At 28.1% G+C, this 20,126-nt stretch overlaps 1 protein-coding gene across 1 annotated transcript in view; it reads left to right on the top strand.

The window, feature by feature from the left end:
- Positions 1–17,018, top strand: part of LOC135951249 (ATP-binding cassette sub-family G member 1) — a 73,130-nt gene extending 56,112 nt beyond the window's left edge. Inside the window, exons 8-11 of the mRNA XM_065500864.1 lie at positions 3,709–3,877; positions 5,478–5,578; positions 15,832–15,990; positions 16,061–17,018. Coding sequence (XP_065356936.1) covers positions 3,709–3,877; positions 5,478–5,578; positions 15,832–15,990; positions 16,061–16,405 — 774 coding nt within the window. The 3' untranslated portion in view covers positions 16,406–17,018. The remainder of the gene's footprint in view (positions 1–3,708; positions 3,878–5,477; positions 5,579–15,831; positions 15,991–16,060) is intronic.
- The last annotated feature ends 3,108 nt before the right edge of the window (positions 17,019–20,126 follow it).

Below are 20,126 nucleotides of genomic sequence, written 5' to 3'. Positions count from 1 at the left end.
ATATTAACATTTTGAAATGACTAAAATTTAGGTTTCGCTTCGTTGACTTCCCAGTAAGCACCAAAGCCCCAAAAATTCAAGCACTTGAACATTTTGTTGGAATTTGACTTGAATGCAAATGTAATTATACTTTAGACATGAAAAATATTTGAAAATTTATTTATTTTTCAAACAAAAAACATATGGCTTGAATTTATGTTTCCTTTTTACTGGAGAATGCTATTGAAATAAAGTGTAATACAACTGTATTTCAATTGCTTGACTATAATTCAAGGCTTGAATTACGCTTGCTTTCAACTTGAATTTCAGTAAAAATGCTTATTCCCAATAAGCATTTTTACTGGAATTCAAGTTGAAAGCAAGTGTAATTCAAGCCTTGAATTATAGTCAAGCAATTGAATTACAGTTGTATTACACTTTATTTCAATAGCATTCTCCAGTAAAAAGGAAACATAAATTCAAGCCATATGTTTTTTGTTTGAAAAATAAATAAATTTTCAAATATTTTTCATGTTTAAAGTATAATTACATTTGCACTCAAGTCAGATTCCAACAAAATGTTCAAGTGCTTGAATTTTTGGGGCTTTGGTGCTTACTGGGTTGGGTTTGTTGCTTTTGTCTTGACAAATTTTTGTTTATTTTCTTACAAAATTTAGCAAAAAAAATTGTTTTAAATATACATTTTAATAGACTCATTAAGTGTTTTTATACGGTATGGTTGAATAATTGCTGTAATAAGAGGAAATAAACTTTAGGTTTTTTAAATTATTATTATTATATTGTATTGTTTATATAATTATTTAAATATGTACTCTAAAAAAAAGATAAACAAAATTTATGGGCTCTTTAATTTAAATAAGTGAAATATTATAAAAATCATCATGACTTAATGGCTTTACTTTCAAACCCCAAACAACTTAACAAGAATGACTTAGGTTTAGAAAAATGTTACAAAAAATTTAGTAAATATTTTATAGGAAAATTACAACTAGCCAACATTTTAATAAGAAATATATACATAAATTTCAACAAAATTAACAAGTTTTATAAAAGCTGAAATCAAAATCATGTTAATTAATATGCCACGCAGGTTTTAAAACGTTGAGCCAACTGGAACTTAGGTCGAAAGTGGGTTACATGTAACGTCATAAGTCGTTTAGGTTAAACAACTAGAATTTTAATTCAAAATAAAAAGAATAAATTCTATTTTATTAATTTAATAAATACTGCGATTGTTTAGATTGTAATCAAGATGTTTAGATTTAAAATCAAAAGTGTTTAAGTTTTCTAAGTATCATTTTTTTATATTTGATTTTATTTATTTAATAGATTTAGTTTTTTTTTAATTTTCATTTAAAAATTATTAAACATTGATATTAGAATTAACCTTCACACACTTTATTAACCACTGCATGATTTGTTCAAATTTGTTGAAGGCAAATACGAACGAGTGAGTAAGTGGTTGCAGAAAACTCTAAAGTTGCAAATTCATTTGAATAAAACGACAAATACTTGTTCGTATATGTCAATGAAATCGCTGCAATGATTCTAACTTTTTAATAAAAGTAAAATTCTTAACGAAAAATTGTATTGATGGCATGATCACTTGTAAAATTAACCCTAAAATGGGGCGGGGAACTAACTGACTGCTATTAACATTTAAGTGTAATGTGTTAAGTGGCAGGTTCAATAAACAGCCATGAAGATAGATTAGTGTTGGAAATTAATAAAAACCAAATGTAAATGTTTACAGAATTATATTCAGTTTTGCGTTTACGAAAAATAGAAAAATTGTTTTAGGAAATTTTTTTTTTCGAATTGTTATTTTAAAATTTAAATTTTTTTTTAAGTTTTAAAATTTTTGGAATTTTTTGTTAAATTTTAAACAAAAATTTTTTGTTTTTTTAATTTTTTTTTTTTGAAAAAAAAAAATTCGGGTTAAAAAATATTTTTTCCGATTTTGACCCTTTGTAGGTCCAACTTAATATGGTCTTATATACGTCGTTGCAAAGGTCTTTGAAATATCTATCATTAGATATCCTTATTGTCTATATTAATGACTTAGTAATCCAGATATAGGTCAAAAATAGGTAAAGAGCCGCTGTTCAATCGGTTTTTACGTGAAAGATCACCCAGGCCAGCCAAAAAAGTTTGAAGAACAAGGAGTTTTAGTGGCATATTTTTTAATCAAATAGAGATATTGACACAACAAATTAGTTCGGAATAAATTTGGATCAAATTGTTCCTAATATTTGCAATCCTATTAAAATTTTAGTTTTAGAAACTCAATAAATATTGAATAAAATCTTTATTTATTAACAAAACTCAATGAAATTTTCAACGTTTTTTTAAATTCATTCTAAATAACAAAGTGTAAACAAACTTGTCAAAAGCTCAAAGGGAATAACCGCAATTCCTAAAAATTGAAGCGAAAATCCCAAAAATTTTATTTTTTATAATTTTGTCTACATTTCCTTCGGGGCTATGAAAATACTCTGGGGATAAATAGGGAACACATCAAGGTTTCCATAATTGCTTTCCGTTTTCTGACCCCAGCTTTGGGATTATAGAACATGTGGCCCAAAGTTTAAATTTTTATAAAAAAGTAGGTCAAATCGAAGGGCGTAGGGGCGTCATATTCGAAAAATAGGACAAGTTTTTTATACCGAAATGTTCTGCGTAAAGATACCTTACAGAAAAATATAAAATTGTTATATGTTAAAGAAAGTTTTTTTTTAATAAAAAACTATTACTACTATTTTTGAATTTTTAAATTGAAAATCGTTTATTTTTGAATCCATAATTGATGTTGCTCTAAAATCTTTTGTATACATATTATTGAAAATTTAATTGTCTAACTAACAAACAAAATTCGAGTCCATTCGGTCTAAAAGTTCGACAAATATTTAAAAAAAAAAAACTGACCAAGGTATGCAAAATTTTAAAATTTCAATTTTGAAATGCCTATAACTCGGAAATTATAAGAGATTATAACACACGCAAGCAATTTTTTTCAATATAAAAATCTTTGAAATCGTATAGGAAACAAGAAAATGGCACGTGTTTAAAAAATTTTACATGTCGAAGGTACCCTGCGCCGCACCTGGATCATTTGTAGAACCCATTTTAATCACTTAAACTCGTATTCTCCTTAGCTACGCCCACGTCAATTTTTATCTCGATCAGACTAGCCGTGTAGAAAGAAATGTCAGATTTATTTCCAAAAAAAAAAAAATTGGTTCTGCCCCACTGTGTGATGAAGACAAAATCTTAAATAATGTCTTATGAACTTTGTTGATGACAAGATATTCGACAATTTCCTTGAGTTGACTTCCCTCAAACTATGTTACTGTTACTTTAAAACGTTGTCCTATATAAATTTATGTTGATTAGTGGCAAAGCAAATATTTTTTATTGTTTTCTATCAATTCTGTTTAAGAAAAGATTAGCGATAAAATCTTGACTGTTGTCCTTTATCAACTCTGTTACTTATCGTTAACATAGAATTTGTTTCAAATAATTTGTTCATTAAATTAATGAATTCCAATCAAACTTAATTACAATTTATCCAAGTTACATCTATTTTAACACACATAATTTATTTAGAATAGTTACCTCAATTAAGGTTAAATACTAATTATCTACAATTCACAATAACCTAATAATAATAAACAATTTAACATTTCTGTTTACTTTTAACACTTTCAGTTTCTGCTCATGGCTCGCATATTATCACATTTATTCATTGGTGTCGTATTCGGTTACCTGTACAAAAATGTCGGTGAAAAAGCCACTACAGTATTGGGCAACTATGTCTACTTGTATGGCACCATATTGCTGCTGGTGTACACGGGCAAAATGGCCGTAGTTCTAACGTGTAAGTACTTTATGTTTGTTTGTTACATAATTAAAGTTGTTTTTATATTTATTATAAACATCAAATAAAAAAAATGTATTTCTCAAGTAAGTTTATTTATTGAAATAAATAAACAAGACACTTTATTATTATTTATTAAATTATTTACCATTTAACTTGTTTACATTTTGCCACAACTTTGACTTATATCTAAGTAAACTTTGAACAAAAAAAAAGACTTAATAGATTTTTTGTATTAACATTTAAACATATATATTTGTTTTAGAATGTTGTAATTTTAGATTTGTTTTTGCTAAAAAATGTTGGCGGAGTTGTTAAGTCACTCTAGATAGTTACTGTGATAAGTAAACGTACGTTTGTTAGTGTAAAACATACATTGAATTTTTAAGTCCGATAGAACTTATGAAAGAGTTAACTGTCAAACGAACTGTGCTCTTGACATTTGACATTTATGATCAGTTTACTTTGGCAAAACATCATGAATTGATTGACGCTTGAATAACGCTACCAAATCATTCAAATTCACGTTGAAAATCAGTCGCGAAACTTATAGACAACTATTTTATCGTAGAATTGTGTTCAGTGATGAGAACAAAATTCTTTGAATAGAATTCATTCATTATTGAATTAATTCATAATAAAATTCATACAACCTTTGAGTGTTTAAATTTTTGTTAATTCAAAACTATTCCAAATTGAATTCAAATATTTTTTTCCATTCCGCCCTTTTGTAATAGATTTGAATTGAAGAAAAATTTAATGCAATGCGAATTCATATATTTTGCATATTCAAAATCAAACCTAGAATAATCCAAAGTTTTTTTTTTTTATCTCCAACTATTTCGTTTCAATTTTCACACTCACTGTTGATATAATAGTTAGTTATTCGCATCGTTGGTTCATTAAACTTGCCCAGCCAGCTGGTTTGTCTGTCTCACTAACTGTCTACTTAACTATAGTTTTTTTTCTTCTATAAACACTACTAATTTTCATATGCCAATCAATAGTAAATAGTATTCTATAACTAATTCTGGTTATTTAAATTATTATTAACAAGACTTTAAACACACAAACTATAAAATATTTATCATAGTTTTAGTTTGTTTTGTTACGTTTTCCTCGCTTAATTTTATGAATGAATCTGTGTCAAATGTGTTTAGACTTTGTTAAATGAATATTAAAAACAAATTAGAATATTTAAATTGAAATTAAAATTAATTTAAAAAAAGGGTACAAGGTACAAAAGTTAATTAAATTAATAGGTCAAAAGTACGCAAATTATTTAAAAGGAAATAAATAAATTTTAAGCGAATTTAAAGGTTTCTTTGTGCAAACTTTTTTATTGTAGTTTTGTTAAATTAACTAATTGAAAAATGAACTTACAAAAGATGATTACTATATTATTTTTCTTAAATAAGTAAGGTTTGTTTCACTAAATATTAGTTTTTGTTTTGTATTTTGGACTTTGATATCTTTACCGATTTAGAAACTAGCATAAATCTTTATTATTTCAAATAAATCAATATTATTATTAAAACTCTCTTTTTAATTACTTTACTAATAATTTTCTTAATTTACTTTCTTTCCTTCTTTTTTCCAGTCCCTTTAGAAATTGGCATGTTATCACGCGAACATTTCAATCGCTGGTATAACTTGGGGCCCTACTTTCTGTCGCTGTTGTCATTCGAAATACCTTTCCAGGTGAGTTCAAATTAAACAAAACTAATTTTACAGATTTGTTTTTTAATAATGATAATTATTTTATAATGAAAACAAACAAATAAATATATTTATTGATTTGTTGATGGAGGTTTAAAAGCAGAGCTTTAAATTAATTCATTCAATCGAAGCTTTATTCACTAAAAAATTCACCCCTATCGCGAATCAATATTTCACATGAAATATGTTCCCTTTTCTTTTTTTCGTTTTTTAATTCATTCAAATCTTATCCAAATGTTTTTCTTTATTCAATTTGTTTTTGTTTTATTTTTAATCAGTTACAAAATGAATTGAAATAAATTTCCTAAAACCTATTGGTAATAGATATGAAATGAAGAACAAATTTAAGCATTCATTAATATTTAATATTTTGTATTTTATGATTCTATATGGAATTAATTCTATAAACATTGAATTCTCAAATTAAGGAATTATGCCTATGAATTGATTCCTATTAATTTCCTTAACCCTAGGTCTCCACGTAGCAATATTTATTGCTGCAATTGTCAAATTTGATTGCGTCAATGAAATTTGCGAGTGTAGACCGCAAATTGCCATATGTAGCAATCCATTGCGCAATGATTGCTCTGCTGATTGTCTGAGCAATTATTGCTAAGCAATAAGCTGTCAGTTCAGTTGTCATTAATGTAAAATTTCTTCTTTCTATGATTCGATGCGATTAATTCATCCATATTTAATTTATTTAAGAACCAAAACAAACAAAAAAAACAAAGAAATTAATGAAAAAATCATTTAACGTAAAATAAACCACAGTTTTTCATAGAACTTCTCGCTTTGAAAATTTTGTATTTGTGACGAACGTTTTCTCCACCTAAAGCAATCAGCAATCACTCTGCTGTTGCTCTGCCGACGTTATTGCTTGAGCTTAGCAATAAAAATTGCTACGTGGAGACCTAGGGTAATATAAGTTAAGATAAACAATTTAATTTGATTTCGAAAATGAAATTAAGAATTAATTCTTTCGAATCTTTGCTTAAAATAAAACCATGTTGTAAAATAAATATTGTTAATCATAAAGTATTTGTTTTTTTGTTTTCTTTCTGCTATTTTTTTCTTTTTATAAAACTGATGAGTCAAGTTTTAGATCTTTGTATTATGATTAATTTTCATACAAATTGTTTAAATATTCAAAGTTTGTTTATAATTTTATGTATATAAGGAAGATTTGTTTATTTTTTTTCTCTCAAACACAAAATAAGGCATTTGCCAAAACTGTCAACGTGCTGTCATAAACGTATAAATAAAGTTTTAACTGTTTGAGTGCTAACAATGGCATGATTGTGAAATCAATATGTAGTTTATTCAAAACACAAATAAATAGAAAAGCCCTTTGAAAGTTACCGTCATTATTTGACGTCATTTATTGTGGAAAATTTTATAAATGTATAATTGTTTTATAGTTTTATTATAAATAATTAAATATAGAAAACAAACTACAAAAGTATTCATTACTATGGTATTGGCAAAACAATGGAAACTTAGGTTAAAATTTTCAACAATTGTCAGCCTTTTTTAGTGACTCAGAATTTTGTTGGATATCAGTGGTTTTTTACTACTTTTTCAAAGAGACGATATATTGAATAAGTTAAAGATTAAATCGTCTCCTTTGAAACATTTTGCTATTCCTTTATAACCGCATCTGATAAAGTTATAATTTTGAATCCGATCACATTTTCCTCAGCTTCTGGATACATTATTACCACCATCGCGAATCAATACTTCACAGGAAATATGTTCCCTTTCCCCATTTTTCGTTCATTAACTTTGTTCACGTAAAAATTCCCCATGTTGTTAAAATTTTTAGATTGAATTTTTTAAACAATAAACAGCTGTTACGAACAGAATCAACTATTGTGAATGAAAAGTTCATGGGAACATAAATTTCACATGTTATTGCCGATAGGGGTGAATATAGTTTAAAATGGATCTGTATCGAATTCCAATTACAGTATCTTTTTTGATATGAATTGGACCCTGAAAAACAGCTCCTCACCATAATATTACCACAGCCAAACATGACTGTCTTATTTGTGTACATGTATGTTTCCCTTTGGCAGTCCAACAAATGTTCGCCCATCACTCGCCTCTTAAATTGTATTTTGATATATCCAAGAAGAGAACAATATTATGATCTATTAGAAATAAGAGGATTTTTCGCTGGGCAATAGCAAAAAAACCAGTCTCATTTGCCCTTCGGCTTTCAGTACGAAAACTAATTTTAATTTTTAGATTACTGATAACCTCTGGTGAAGAAATTTTTGAAATTTTCTTAAACTCTCTTGTTATTAAATCATCTGGACTTGGAGTAGTTTTCCTTCCAAAGGAAACGTATCCCAGAGAGAGCGTTCTGCATCGATCGAAACAAATAGTAGTCGGACGGGGCACGGTCTAGACCATAAGCGGGCGAGACAAATATTCCCAACCACTTCATTCTAAATACTTTTTAACAGATATTGCAACATGTTATTATAATGGATCCATTTTCCATCGCAACTAAAGATTCGTTGCAAAAATGATTTTCTTTTATAGCTTTCAAGCATAATTTTGGACATGCAAAGTCGTCTTTCAAGATCTCTGGCTTCAATTCGTATGGTACCCAATTTTCTTGTTTTTGGATAAATCCTGCTGCTCGCAAATGTTTCTCGGTGTAATGCCTGCAATTCTTAGTCTTCAAACTTTGTTGGCTGGACTGGGCGATCTATGTTTTCCGTGTCAAAATCACCACTTCTAAACCGCGTGGAAACAGATGGAACTCATTCACCATAAGCTTTGGTGGACAATCGGTGTGCTTTAGCGGCACTTTACTTAAAATTAAGGAAGAAAAGCAAAACTTCCCGCATATGACGCTTTGTTCGCATAAAATTCGACAAAACTAAGTAAGAATAAATGACAGATATGTAACCTTCAAAATGACATATAAGTTCAAAAGATACTTCATCTATTGTATATCCCGCATTTTTAAGTCATACATCCAATACAATATTAATGTATTTACAAATGTAAGCATGACATTTGTGAACAAAATCTGTCTGAGATCACTGTATTTAATTGTTATATATTAAGAATAGACATAAAATTTAAATGACGTAAAGAAAGGTTTAAATTAAAAAAAAATCTAAATATAAAATTGTTAAACCAAAACACCCACGTGTAGTCATTTCATTTAAACAATCAACCGGTTAAATGAATTTTAATTTAAATAAATTAAAATCTCTAGACTTTTGACAACATAAATAAGTAATCAAATGATATTCGTTTTTTCAGCTTTTTTTTTATTTATTTGATTAGTTCAGCGGATTTTTCCTACAACAAAATTAAATATCTAAAGATTCCACTAGTTAAATCAATAAAATATGACAGATTTTTGACATGTGATTGAGTTGTCAATACTTTAAAATTGCAAATTAACATAAGTCTGTATTTAAATAAGTGGATAAACAAACAACTCTAAAATTTTTAATTATTTTTAAACAAAAGTTTCAAAAAAATAATACAATACACTTTCAAACATGTTTAGTTGTAATTTTCAAACAAAAGGCCATTACACATTCCGAAACATGAGCAAATGTCGAAAGTGGGAAAGGAAATAACCCTAATGTTGTAGACATACATTAAATTATGGTAACATATTCTTGTCCACACATAACACAGTGGGGCAGAATCAAAAATTTTTGGAAATAAATCTGGCAAGGAGTATTCGTAGCCAAGGAGTATTCGAGTTTAAGATATTAAAATGGGCCATACAAATGATCCAGGGGCGGAACTATGGGGGCTCAAAGTAGGGAACCTTCGATATGTAAAATTTTTAAACACGTGCAATTTTGAAAAAACATGCTCGCGTGTGCTATTTATCTATTATACTTTTCGAGTTATTGGCATTTCAAAATTGAAATTATAAAATTTTGCCATACCTTGGCACGCTTTTTTAAAAATATGGTTCGTACTTTTGCACCGAATGGACTCGAACTTTTTTTGGACTTTTTTTTAACATACAAAAAATTTCAGAGCAATATCAATTATGGATCCAAAAATAAACGATTTTCAATATAAATATTAAAAAAAATAGTTGATTTTTGCTGTTTTTTGGGCGAAAAGGTGACTCTTTTTTAATTAAAAAAAACTTTCTTAAAGAACATATAACAATTTTATATTTTTCTGAAAGATATCTTTACGGAGAACATTTTGATATAAATAACATGTCCTATTCTTAGAATGTCACCCCTACGCCCTTCGGAATTTGACCTATTTTTTTTTATCAAAAATTCAACTTTGGGTCACATGTTCTAAAATCCCAAAGCTGGGATCAGAAAACAAAAAGCAGCTTTGTAAACCTTGATGTGTTCCCTATTTATCGCCAAAGTATTTTCCCAGCCCCGAAGGAAATGTGGACCCTATAGGCAAAATTGTAAAAAATACCATTTTTGGGAATTCCGGATTTGCCTTTGACCTTTTGTCAAGTTTTTTTACACCTTGTTATTTAGAATAACAAACATAATAAAATGTGGCATATTTTTGAATCTAATTGAGATATTGACTTGAAATTTTGTAAGACCAAAAATTAACTTATCTAAACAAAACAATATAGCTTGGAATAAAAGTGGATCAAATTGTTCCTAATATTTGCAATCCTATTCAAATTTTGATATAAATTTTAGTTTTAGAAACTCAATGAATATGTAATAAAATCTTTATTTATTAACGAATCTCAATTTAATTTTTATCGTTTTTTATGTTTGTCATTCTAAATAAGGTGTAAAAAGTTCCAAAAAACTTCGATTCTGCCCCACTGTGCATAAGTTTGTCTCGTGTGGACAGGAACATAACAAATTCATGTACACACACAAAATTGTTCGCTGAGTAAATAAATTGATGGCTGGTCAAGACGCGAGGTAATAAAATATTAATAAAAACTCTTTCAAACCTGTTTTATTAAAACTTCCAATCAAAATGCATTTACACATCCCTAAATAGCAGAAATTTTTAAAATTATCTGCTAAAAATATTTTTGTTGTTAGTGCTTTTGCTCAGACAACTTTGTCTTGACAACAAACGTCATTAATTGGTATGATAAATATTTGTCAGGTATAGACAGGGGATAACATTTGTCAACACGTATTTATTTAGGTAAATAACACTGTTATTGCGGACAATTAATGTCATTCTTTTATTGGTAAATCTAACGTTATGTTAATTTATGCCACCATAAATGTCTTGTGGATTTTATTTGACTGTTTGTTGATAACATCTTAATTGGCTGTTCCCACTTTTTTTCTTTTTAAAACTGCTTCTTATTGTAATTGTTCTAATTTATGTTAACATAAAGGAATAAAGTAAAAGGAAATTATAAAGAGTGAATCACGGCAAGTGGAGTTGCTAATTTAGCGAGTTTTGAGCTAGATTTAAAGCTTTTTTAACAGTTCGAAATACATGTTAGATTAGTCGTTTTACTTTAGACATCAATTGCTTATTAAATCTCGAAATGGCAAAGTTTTATCTTACAATTTTGTGGTGAACTCTAGAGCGGCTGAGTATTGTTAACTTTTCAATATTTCAGTTGGCAGTTCCTTCTTCATTGTCCTTTTTGAGGGCTGTCAGTTGAAACTGAGAAACCACAAATTGCAATTGAGAAAATTGATACTAAGATAAATAACACTTCAGGGCCAACATGCAGGAATAATGTGTAATATATCAACCAATGTTTTCGATTTAAAAAAATTCAATATCAAATTTAGCAAGCGAGGGACTTTAAACTTTAAATTTTAAAGATTTCTTTTTTAGTTGACATCACTCAATGTTAATGTGAAGAAATTTTAATGATTCAAATTTAATTTCTTATTATTTCTACACTTTTGTTATTTATTACTGTCACAAATTTCAGAATTTATTACAATTTTAATGTGTTTGTTTTACCCACATTAATTGCAGTTAATATTCAAATAACGATCAAGGGGTTAATGATTCTTTTGGTTCATGTCATTATCGTTTAAATAGAAATATGTTCGAAACAGTTAGCAATAATTAACAATTCAAATAAGATTTCTGAACAGAAGCACTTTGTTTAATTATCCATGTTTTTGATACAGGTTTCAGGCAAAATTTGTCCGAACAACCATGTCGAAACTTTTATAAAGAAAAGAACATAGATTAGGAAATTTTCACTGGAGACATGTATTGAAAATTATACTACTAAGGCCTGGTAACTTATCAAAATTTTAAACATAGTTTAGGTATAATCAATGTTTAAATATGTTTAAAATTTTAATAAGTTACCCGCCCTAACACATGAAAGTTATTGCAAAATGTCTAGGCAAAACAATTGATATTTGAAAATTATCTGAATAACAATACCCTTAAAGAAGAATCTAATATTTAAGATGAAATTCAAAGTCCAGCAAAAAATTTAAATAAAAATTACATGATTAAATAAGAAATCAATTAAATATGTTTGAAGAATTAATTACTTTTTGAATGATTTAATGGAATGGCTAAGATATCATATTTAATTTGATTTTGCAAATTTAATTATTTATTTATTCTTTCTTTGCAAAATATAAGTATGTAGTTAAAACTTTAAATTTGTCTAAGAAGACGTTTTGTTCTACAATGACGAAACATTTGCCTAAAATTATTATCAAATCACTATGCTTCTATTCATTATCATAATAATTTGCATAAACATTTCTTGTTTATTAACTATTTTTTTTATTGTAGCTAAAATTAGTAACATTTATTTGTCTACAACTGCCAAAAAATAAAAAAACAACGTCAATAATTTGTTTATAGTTTTTTAATTGGTGTATTCGTTTGAAATTTATTGCAATTAACCAATTCCCAGAACTAGAAGGGGAATAACTAAGATGTCTTAATAATGCGAGATTTTTTTTTAAATGTTTAGCTTTTATTTTGAAACATTTGTAAAATATAAATTTATTCAAAGTATTGACCATTGTTAGCTATGACCTTTTCCCATCTTTCTGGAAACATAAGAATTCCGAGCAAAAATAACTGCTCATCTTTTGAGGCCAAGAACGAATCATGTAAATTTCGGATACTCTCTTCTGAATTGAAACGTATCCCAGAGAGATCGTCTTGAAGCGATCGATACAAATAGTAGTCGAGCGTGGCAAAGTCTGGACTATAAGGCGGGTGAGGTATAACTTCCCAAACACTTCATTATAAATATTTTTTAGCAGGTATTGCAACATGTGGCCGAGCATTGTCATGATGGAATATTACGGTTTCATGTTTGGTCGTTTTTCGGCAAATGTTCTCTTCAAACGAATCAATTGCGTTAGGTACAGTTTCCTTGTGATATTCTGGCTAGATTTCAGCAGCTAATAATAGATAGGACCCTTTTGCTTCCACAAAATACAGAGCATTACCTTAGCGCCATGGATATTTGACTTTGGTATCGATTCGGCTGGTTGACCGGGGTTCACATACGATACCTTACACTTCGGGTTATCGTAATGGATCCATTTTTTATTGCAAGTAATGATTAGGTGCAAAAATTATTTTCTATCATAGCATTCAAACATCAATTTCAGACATAAAAAACGTCTTTCAAGGTCTCTCAGCTTCAATTCGTATGGTAACCAATTTTCCTGCTTTTGGATAAATCCTGATGCTCGCAAACATTTTGAAATTGCTGCTTGAGTAGCTCCCAATGATTTTACAAGCTCTTGTTGAGTTTTACAACAATCTTCATAAAGCAGTGCCTCCAATTCTTGGTCTTCAAACTTTTTTGGCTAGCCTGGGCGATCATTGTTTTCCGTGTCAAAATCACCACTTCTGAACTGAACAAACGATCTTTCGCACGTTGAAACCGAGATGAAACACATTCACCATAAGCTTCGGTGTGCTTTAGCTGCACTTTTTTCACATTAAAGAAGTAAAGCAAAACTTGCCGCAAATGATGATTCGTTGATACAAAATTTTTTGTTTACATTATAATCAAGGCGAATTTATTTTACAGGTGGCGTTAACAGCACAGCTGATCTACTTTTTTTTCTTCGCCTTGGTGGTCGACTTGTCAAAAGTTGTATACAGGCGAATTTGTTTTATGTCAAAAGTTGTTTTTTGTTTACATTTTCAATTTCAAAAAAATGTTACTTTCAAAATTAAATTATTTGAAATTTATTTTTGTGAAAATAAAAAAAATCAACATTTGCTGCATATGCAAAAAAAAACAAAAACCGGGAAACGGTAGCTTCTTTCGCATTCCAAGTGATGACCGCCTGCTTAAGTGGAGCAAAATTTGCTGTCTGGACTTCTCCCGACAAGCTCTAGTTTGCTCGGACCACATTGCGTTTCGCAGGCTTAGGCACATCCTCTTTGGAGGCACATCTTGTTGGAGCTGTCCGCCTTGGAGTTCTCTTATTTTGCACAAATTTTTGATTGTTTGACATATTTTGTTTTTGCCCCTCAAGCAACAATAAAACACAATGTTGTTTTTGCTATGTTGTACTTGTTGTAATATCAACGCCACCTGTACAATAAATTCGCCTTGATTATAATGTTCAGTAACTAATTGAGAATAAATGTGAGATATGTACCCATCAAAATGGCATATAAGTTATTAAAAACAAAAACCGCGTTCAAAAGATACTCCATCTACTGTAAATCCTCCATTTTTAAGTCATACAACTAATAACAATTTAGTGTGACAGTACTTTCTCAATAAAACAGTATTTGCTATAGTATATATTTAGTATAACTGAATTTTCTATAGAAAATCTTGTGTATAACTGAATTTTCTATAGAAAATCTTGTGTATAACAGTATTTTCTATAGAAAATCTTGTTTATAACAGTATTTTCTTTAGAAAATCTTGTGTATAACAGTATTTTCTATAGAAAATCTTGTGTATAACAGTATTTTCTATAGAAAATCTTGTGTATAACAGTATTTTCTATAGAAAATCTTGTGTATAACAGTATTTTCTATAGAAAATCTTGTGTATAACAGTATTTTCTATAGAGAATCTTGTGTATAACAGTATTTTCTATAGAAAATCTTGTGTATAACAGTATTTTCTATAGAAAATCTTGTGTATAACAGTATTTTCTATAGAAAATCTTGTGTATAACAGTATTTTCTATAGAAAATCTTGTGTATAACAGTATTTTTTATAGAAAATCATGTGTATAACTGTATTTTCTATAGAAAATCATGTGTATAACTGTATTTTCTATAGAAAATCATGTGTATAACTGTATTTTCTATAGAAAATCATGTGTATAACAGCATTCTCTATAGAAAATATTCTGTATAACACTATTTTCTATAGATAATCTTGTGTATAACAGTATTTTTTATAGAAAATCTTGCGTATAACAGTATTTTCTATAGAAAATATTGTGTATAACAGTAGTTTCTATAGAAAATCATGTGTATAACAGCATTCTCTATAGAAAATATTTTGTTTAACAGTATTTTATACAGAAAATCATGTGTATAACAGTATTAGAAAATATTGTGTAAAACAGTATTTTCTATAGAAAATCTTCTGTATAACAATATTTTCTATATAAAATCTTCTGTATAACAATATTTTCTATAGAAAGTCTTGCGTATAACAGTAGTCTCTATAGAGAATCTTGTTTAGAACAGTATTTTCTATAGAAAATCTTGTGTATAACAGTAGTCTCTATAGAAAATATTGTGCATAACGGTATGTTCTATGGAAAATCATGTGTATAACAGTATTTTCTATAGAAAATCTTGTGTGTAACACTATTTTCTGAAGAAAATATTCCATATAACAGTAACTTTTTAAGAAAATCCTGTGTATAACAGACTTTTCTATAGGCAATCTTGTGTATAACCGAAGTTTCTATAAAAAATCTTGTGTATAACAGTAAGTTCTAAAGGAAAAAACTTCAGTTGAACTGTATTTTCTATATCAGATATTCAATATAACAGTACAAACTAATAAAAAGTTAGAAAGTGAATATTAAACCCCAAAAAATATTTGTTTGTAACTAAGATTTTTTTCAATTTGTTAAAGTTTTTTACAGGCTATTCTAAATTTAGTTAAAATGCGGAAATGTTAAGAACTATCAACTTGTTCTACATAAATTTCAAAATTTGTATTAGAACCGAGATTTAAAAATTTACCGATTTTGCAAAATTTCAAAATAAAAATTATTTTAAATGTCAGGTTAAGTTATTAGCAAATAATTAATGTTTTTCTCTTTTTATTATATTTTCAGAGTATGTGTGCTGTAGGATACATGTCTATTAGCATTTATCTGACCAACAATGACAGTGATGAAACTTTCCGTGTGTATTATTTTGTAATGTTTGCCGTATTGGCCACGTTGTGTGCCCAAGCATGGGGCTTCTTTGTGGGAGCTACTTTGCCCACTAAAGTGAGTTAATAGTTAAAGCAAAATATTAAAACAAATTATCTATAATTAATTTTTTTCTATTCTTTCAAAGTTGGCTGTCTTCTTGGGTCCTATATTGGCTGTTATGTTCTCCATATTCGGTTTCTGTTCCCGTTATATCGATATAACTCCCATATTCCGTTGGATGTGGCACATAAGTTATTTTAGAGCCGGATTTCATGGTGCCTTAAATGCTATCTATGGCATGGAAAGACCATTTTTACCCTGTCCCGAGGGAACCATGTATTGTCATTTCCGTAGTCCCAAAGTGTTTCTCAACTATATGATGATATCGGATGTGAATATGGCCCACAGTGTCATATTGATGTTATCGATTATTGGTGTCATGCACATTCTAACCGTAATACGTTTGTGGCATAAGTTAAATAAACGCTAAGAGTTAAAAAGTTCTATAGATTTTTGTTCAATAATTGTAAATAATTCATAAAAATTTTCTTTAATATTTATTGTTTTTTTTTCATAAATTTTGTAGTTAATCCATTTACCTTTTAGCCATTTTATTACATTTACATTCCATTAGTTATATTATTATTGGCTTTAGGGTTTAGTTTAGTAAGTATCACTTTTTAATGTCAAGTATTTTATTGTTTTTTTTATATAAATGTATGATTGTGTATTTAGTTTTTAATTTTTTTATAAATTGTTTTCGTTTGTTAGAAATATATACCAAATACTAGTGTTTAGTTTTAAAAAGAACAAAAACTTATCTATCACTTAACACATTTTAATCACATGAAAGTAAAAGAAAAAACAGATCTTGCCAAAAAAAAACAATGTCAACAATTGTAAAAACTCGATAATTTCATTTTTCCAAAATTATTTCTATATGCCCTATGTCATTATTTATTATAATTTGTTTTACTAAATTGAAAATTAATATTATTTACAAATTTTAATTTTAGTTACTTAAATACGAGATCTTTGTTATAATAAGAAACGGTGATAATAATAAATTTAAAAAATAAATTATTTAGGTAAAAGTTTAAAAACTTTTGGTGTTTTATTAAAAATGAAGATAAACTATATATATGGGATATATTTAGGAAACTGATAATTCTAAAATAATACAAACGTTGGAGAATAAGTTGATTAAAGTTGGACTCTAAACGAACCATTGATTGATAAAAGAATTTGATTACTACTCAAATCTTCAGTATAACATTATTGTCAATAGAAAATATTGTATTTAACAGAAAATTGTATGTGTTTTCTATAGAAAATCTGGTGTATAACAGTATTTTCTACAAAAAAAATATTCAGTACAACAGAATTTTCGATGGAAACTTCAGTATAACAGAATTTTCAATAGAAGCCTTCAGTATAACAGTATTTTATAGAAAATCTTCAGCATAACAGTGTTATATATAAAAAATCGGGTGTATAACAGTATTTTCTATAGAAAATCTAATGTATAACAGTTTTTCCTATCAAACATTTTTTTATAACAATATTTTCTATACGGAGAAAATATTTTTTTTTTTAATTTTTTGAAATTTCGACTACGAGTTCTCTGTGGTAATATGAATTTTGAAGTTTCTTAAAATTTGTAAATTTGCTATATTCAAATTTTATATAAGAATTGTGTAAAATTGTGCAGTTTCAATTTATATTGGTCTCATAGTAATGCTTATGTACTAGGGTTCCTACGTGGGAAAAATTTCCCGGGAATATTTTTTTGTTAATTTTCGGGAAATGTTTGTCGGGAATTTCTTCATAAGTTTTCTTCTAAAAGTTACAATATTCATATTCGTTTCGATGGCCAAATTTATTGCTAATTGAATTATTCTATTATATCCATAGATTTTTTCGGTTCTAGCAACATATAGTCAGTTGGCAAAGAAGTATTACGGTTGTAAAATCCGTAACCCTGCCACAGCAGAAAAATTCGGTTATTAACAATGAATCAAATTTAAAGTTATGCTCTTAAAGGAATTATTAGATGTCTACATTATAAATTTTAGGGATATTCAATGAATATTATTCATACATATTTAGAGAAAATAATAACAATAATAATGGTTCAAATTTGTTTATTTAAAATCAGATTTGTTTTATAGAGTTAATAGTCGAAATTCTTAAGTTTTTTAATTAAACAAAGAATTTTTTGATATTATACTGATTAAAACAAATGCCACTATTAAATTAGAAACCCTTATAAAGGCTGGACCAACACTGTACAACCAAATACATGTAGTTATTTTATACTTTTTTTAAAACCCCGCAAAAATTATTAGTCGATTTATTCGAAAAAAAATTTCTGGTTTTTGGTTTAATTTAGTATTAAAAAGTTCCCGATGAAACGATTTTTTCACTTCCTCCCGGGAAAGAAAAAGGAAATTAGGAACCCTATTATGTACCGTAGTTTCAATAAAAAATTAAAAATTATTTTATTTTAAACACAGGATATTGAACCTAAAAATTGTTCCTTGACCGAAGGTTATCTTAAAAAAGATCTCTTCCATTTCAAATCATTTCATCAATTAGAGCCTGTAACAATTTTAAAATTTGTTCCATACATATGGAAGTATCGATATAAGGAGTGAGATTGAAAAAACCTTAACACACGTTTTTCCTTATAACTTTTAACCCAAGTATTATTTGATTTTTTTTTGATCAAGTTACCTTTCATGTAGAAGGAATGGCCCACATGATGTTTAAAAACATACAAAGCTGAAAAAGTTCCTGACAGGAACTTTGCTACAAATTTAGGCCAAAGACAGAGCACGGAAATTGAAGTGAAATTTTATAAAAAAAATAAACCACAGCTTCCGAATCAATATTTTTATGTTGCTGATGCTCGAGGGAATGTTGTAGAAAAGTTTAGGTCCCAATAGCTGAAAAGTTTCCCAAAGTAATTTACATCAAGGAATATTTACAAAAGTGGATGCTTCCATTCATAAGATTTCTCATCCTATCAATATAGTAAGCAAGGTCTTGAATGGTATACGAACAATAATGTGGTATTTTTACCAAGAGAGGCAAATCCTCCAAACAGCTACGGCCAGTGGAGAGATATTGGGTTCTTGTTAAAAGTGAATTGAATAGCACAAAAAAGGTGACCAAAAGTGTGGTATATTTTAAACGGAGATGGACTACCTGTTCGAACAAAGCACTATAAAAACATTAATGGAAGGGTTTCCGGAAAAGTTTCATAAATTCATATTATGAGTTGCTAAAATCTGTTCAGACCATCATGACAACGCAATACATATTAAAAAGTATTTGGAATGAAGTGGTTGGGATGTTTTACCTCACCCGCTTTATAGACCAGACCTTGCCCCATCCGTCTACTATTTGTTTCGGTCGAAGTAGAAAGCTCTCTTTGGGTTACGCTTCACTTTGGAACAGAGTATCTGAAATTGGCTTGATTCATTCCTGGCCTCAAAAGATGAGCAGTTCTTTTGGCTCGGAATCCATATGTTGCCAGAAAGATGGGAAAAGGTCATCATAGATTACAATGGCTAATACTTTGAATAAATTTATATTGTACAAATGTTCTAAATAAAAGCTAACAATTTAAAAAAAATCCCGAATTTTTATGACATAAACAAATTCTCGATACATAAGAAAATAAAGCAAAAAAAAAATAGTTTGTATTATTTAAAAAACTAATACAATTTTTGTTTAGACGATACATAGGTTTTTGACAAATATTAATACTGAGTATTGCCGTCTGAAACTACCTTTAAAATTATACAGCCCAATCATGAATTAAAAGTCCTCGGGAGTTTTTTCACTTTTCCCATTTTTCCTACTCAAATTCTGTGTTAAAAATGGGAAAGGGAAAAAACTCCAGCGGATTTCGGCTGTGCCGAATCTTATTTTAATCTTATTTTAACTATTTTTAGGTAAACAAAATTTATTTATTTTTCCAAAGTTGTTTTTTAATTTTTTTGAAAAAATTTTTTTGGATTGTTTTTTTTTCTTTTTAAAATTTTTTTTTTTTTAATATTTAGCAAAAAAAAAAAACTTTTGGTGAAAAAAAATTCGGGTTAAAAAATATTTTTTCCGATTTTGACCCATTGTAGGTCCAACATACTATTTTCTTATATACGTCGTTGCAAAGGTCTTTGAAATATCTATCATTAGATATCCAT

Source organism: Calliphora vicina, chromosome 2, assembly GCF_958450345.1.
Source record: "Calliphora vicina chromosome 2, idCalVici1.1, whole genome shotgun sequence".
NCBI classification, from domain to species: Eukaryota; Metazoa; Arthropoda; class Insecta; order Diptera; family Calliphoridae; genus Calliphora; species Calliphora vicina.
The sequence above is the reverse complement of the archived record's forward strand: the minus strand, read 5'-3'. Positions and strand labels throughout refer to the sequence as shown.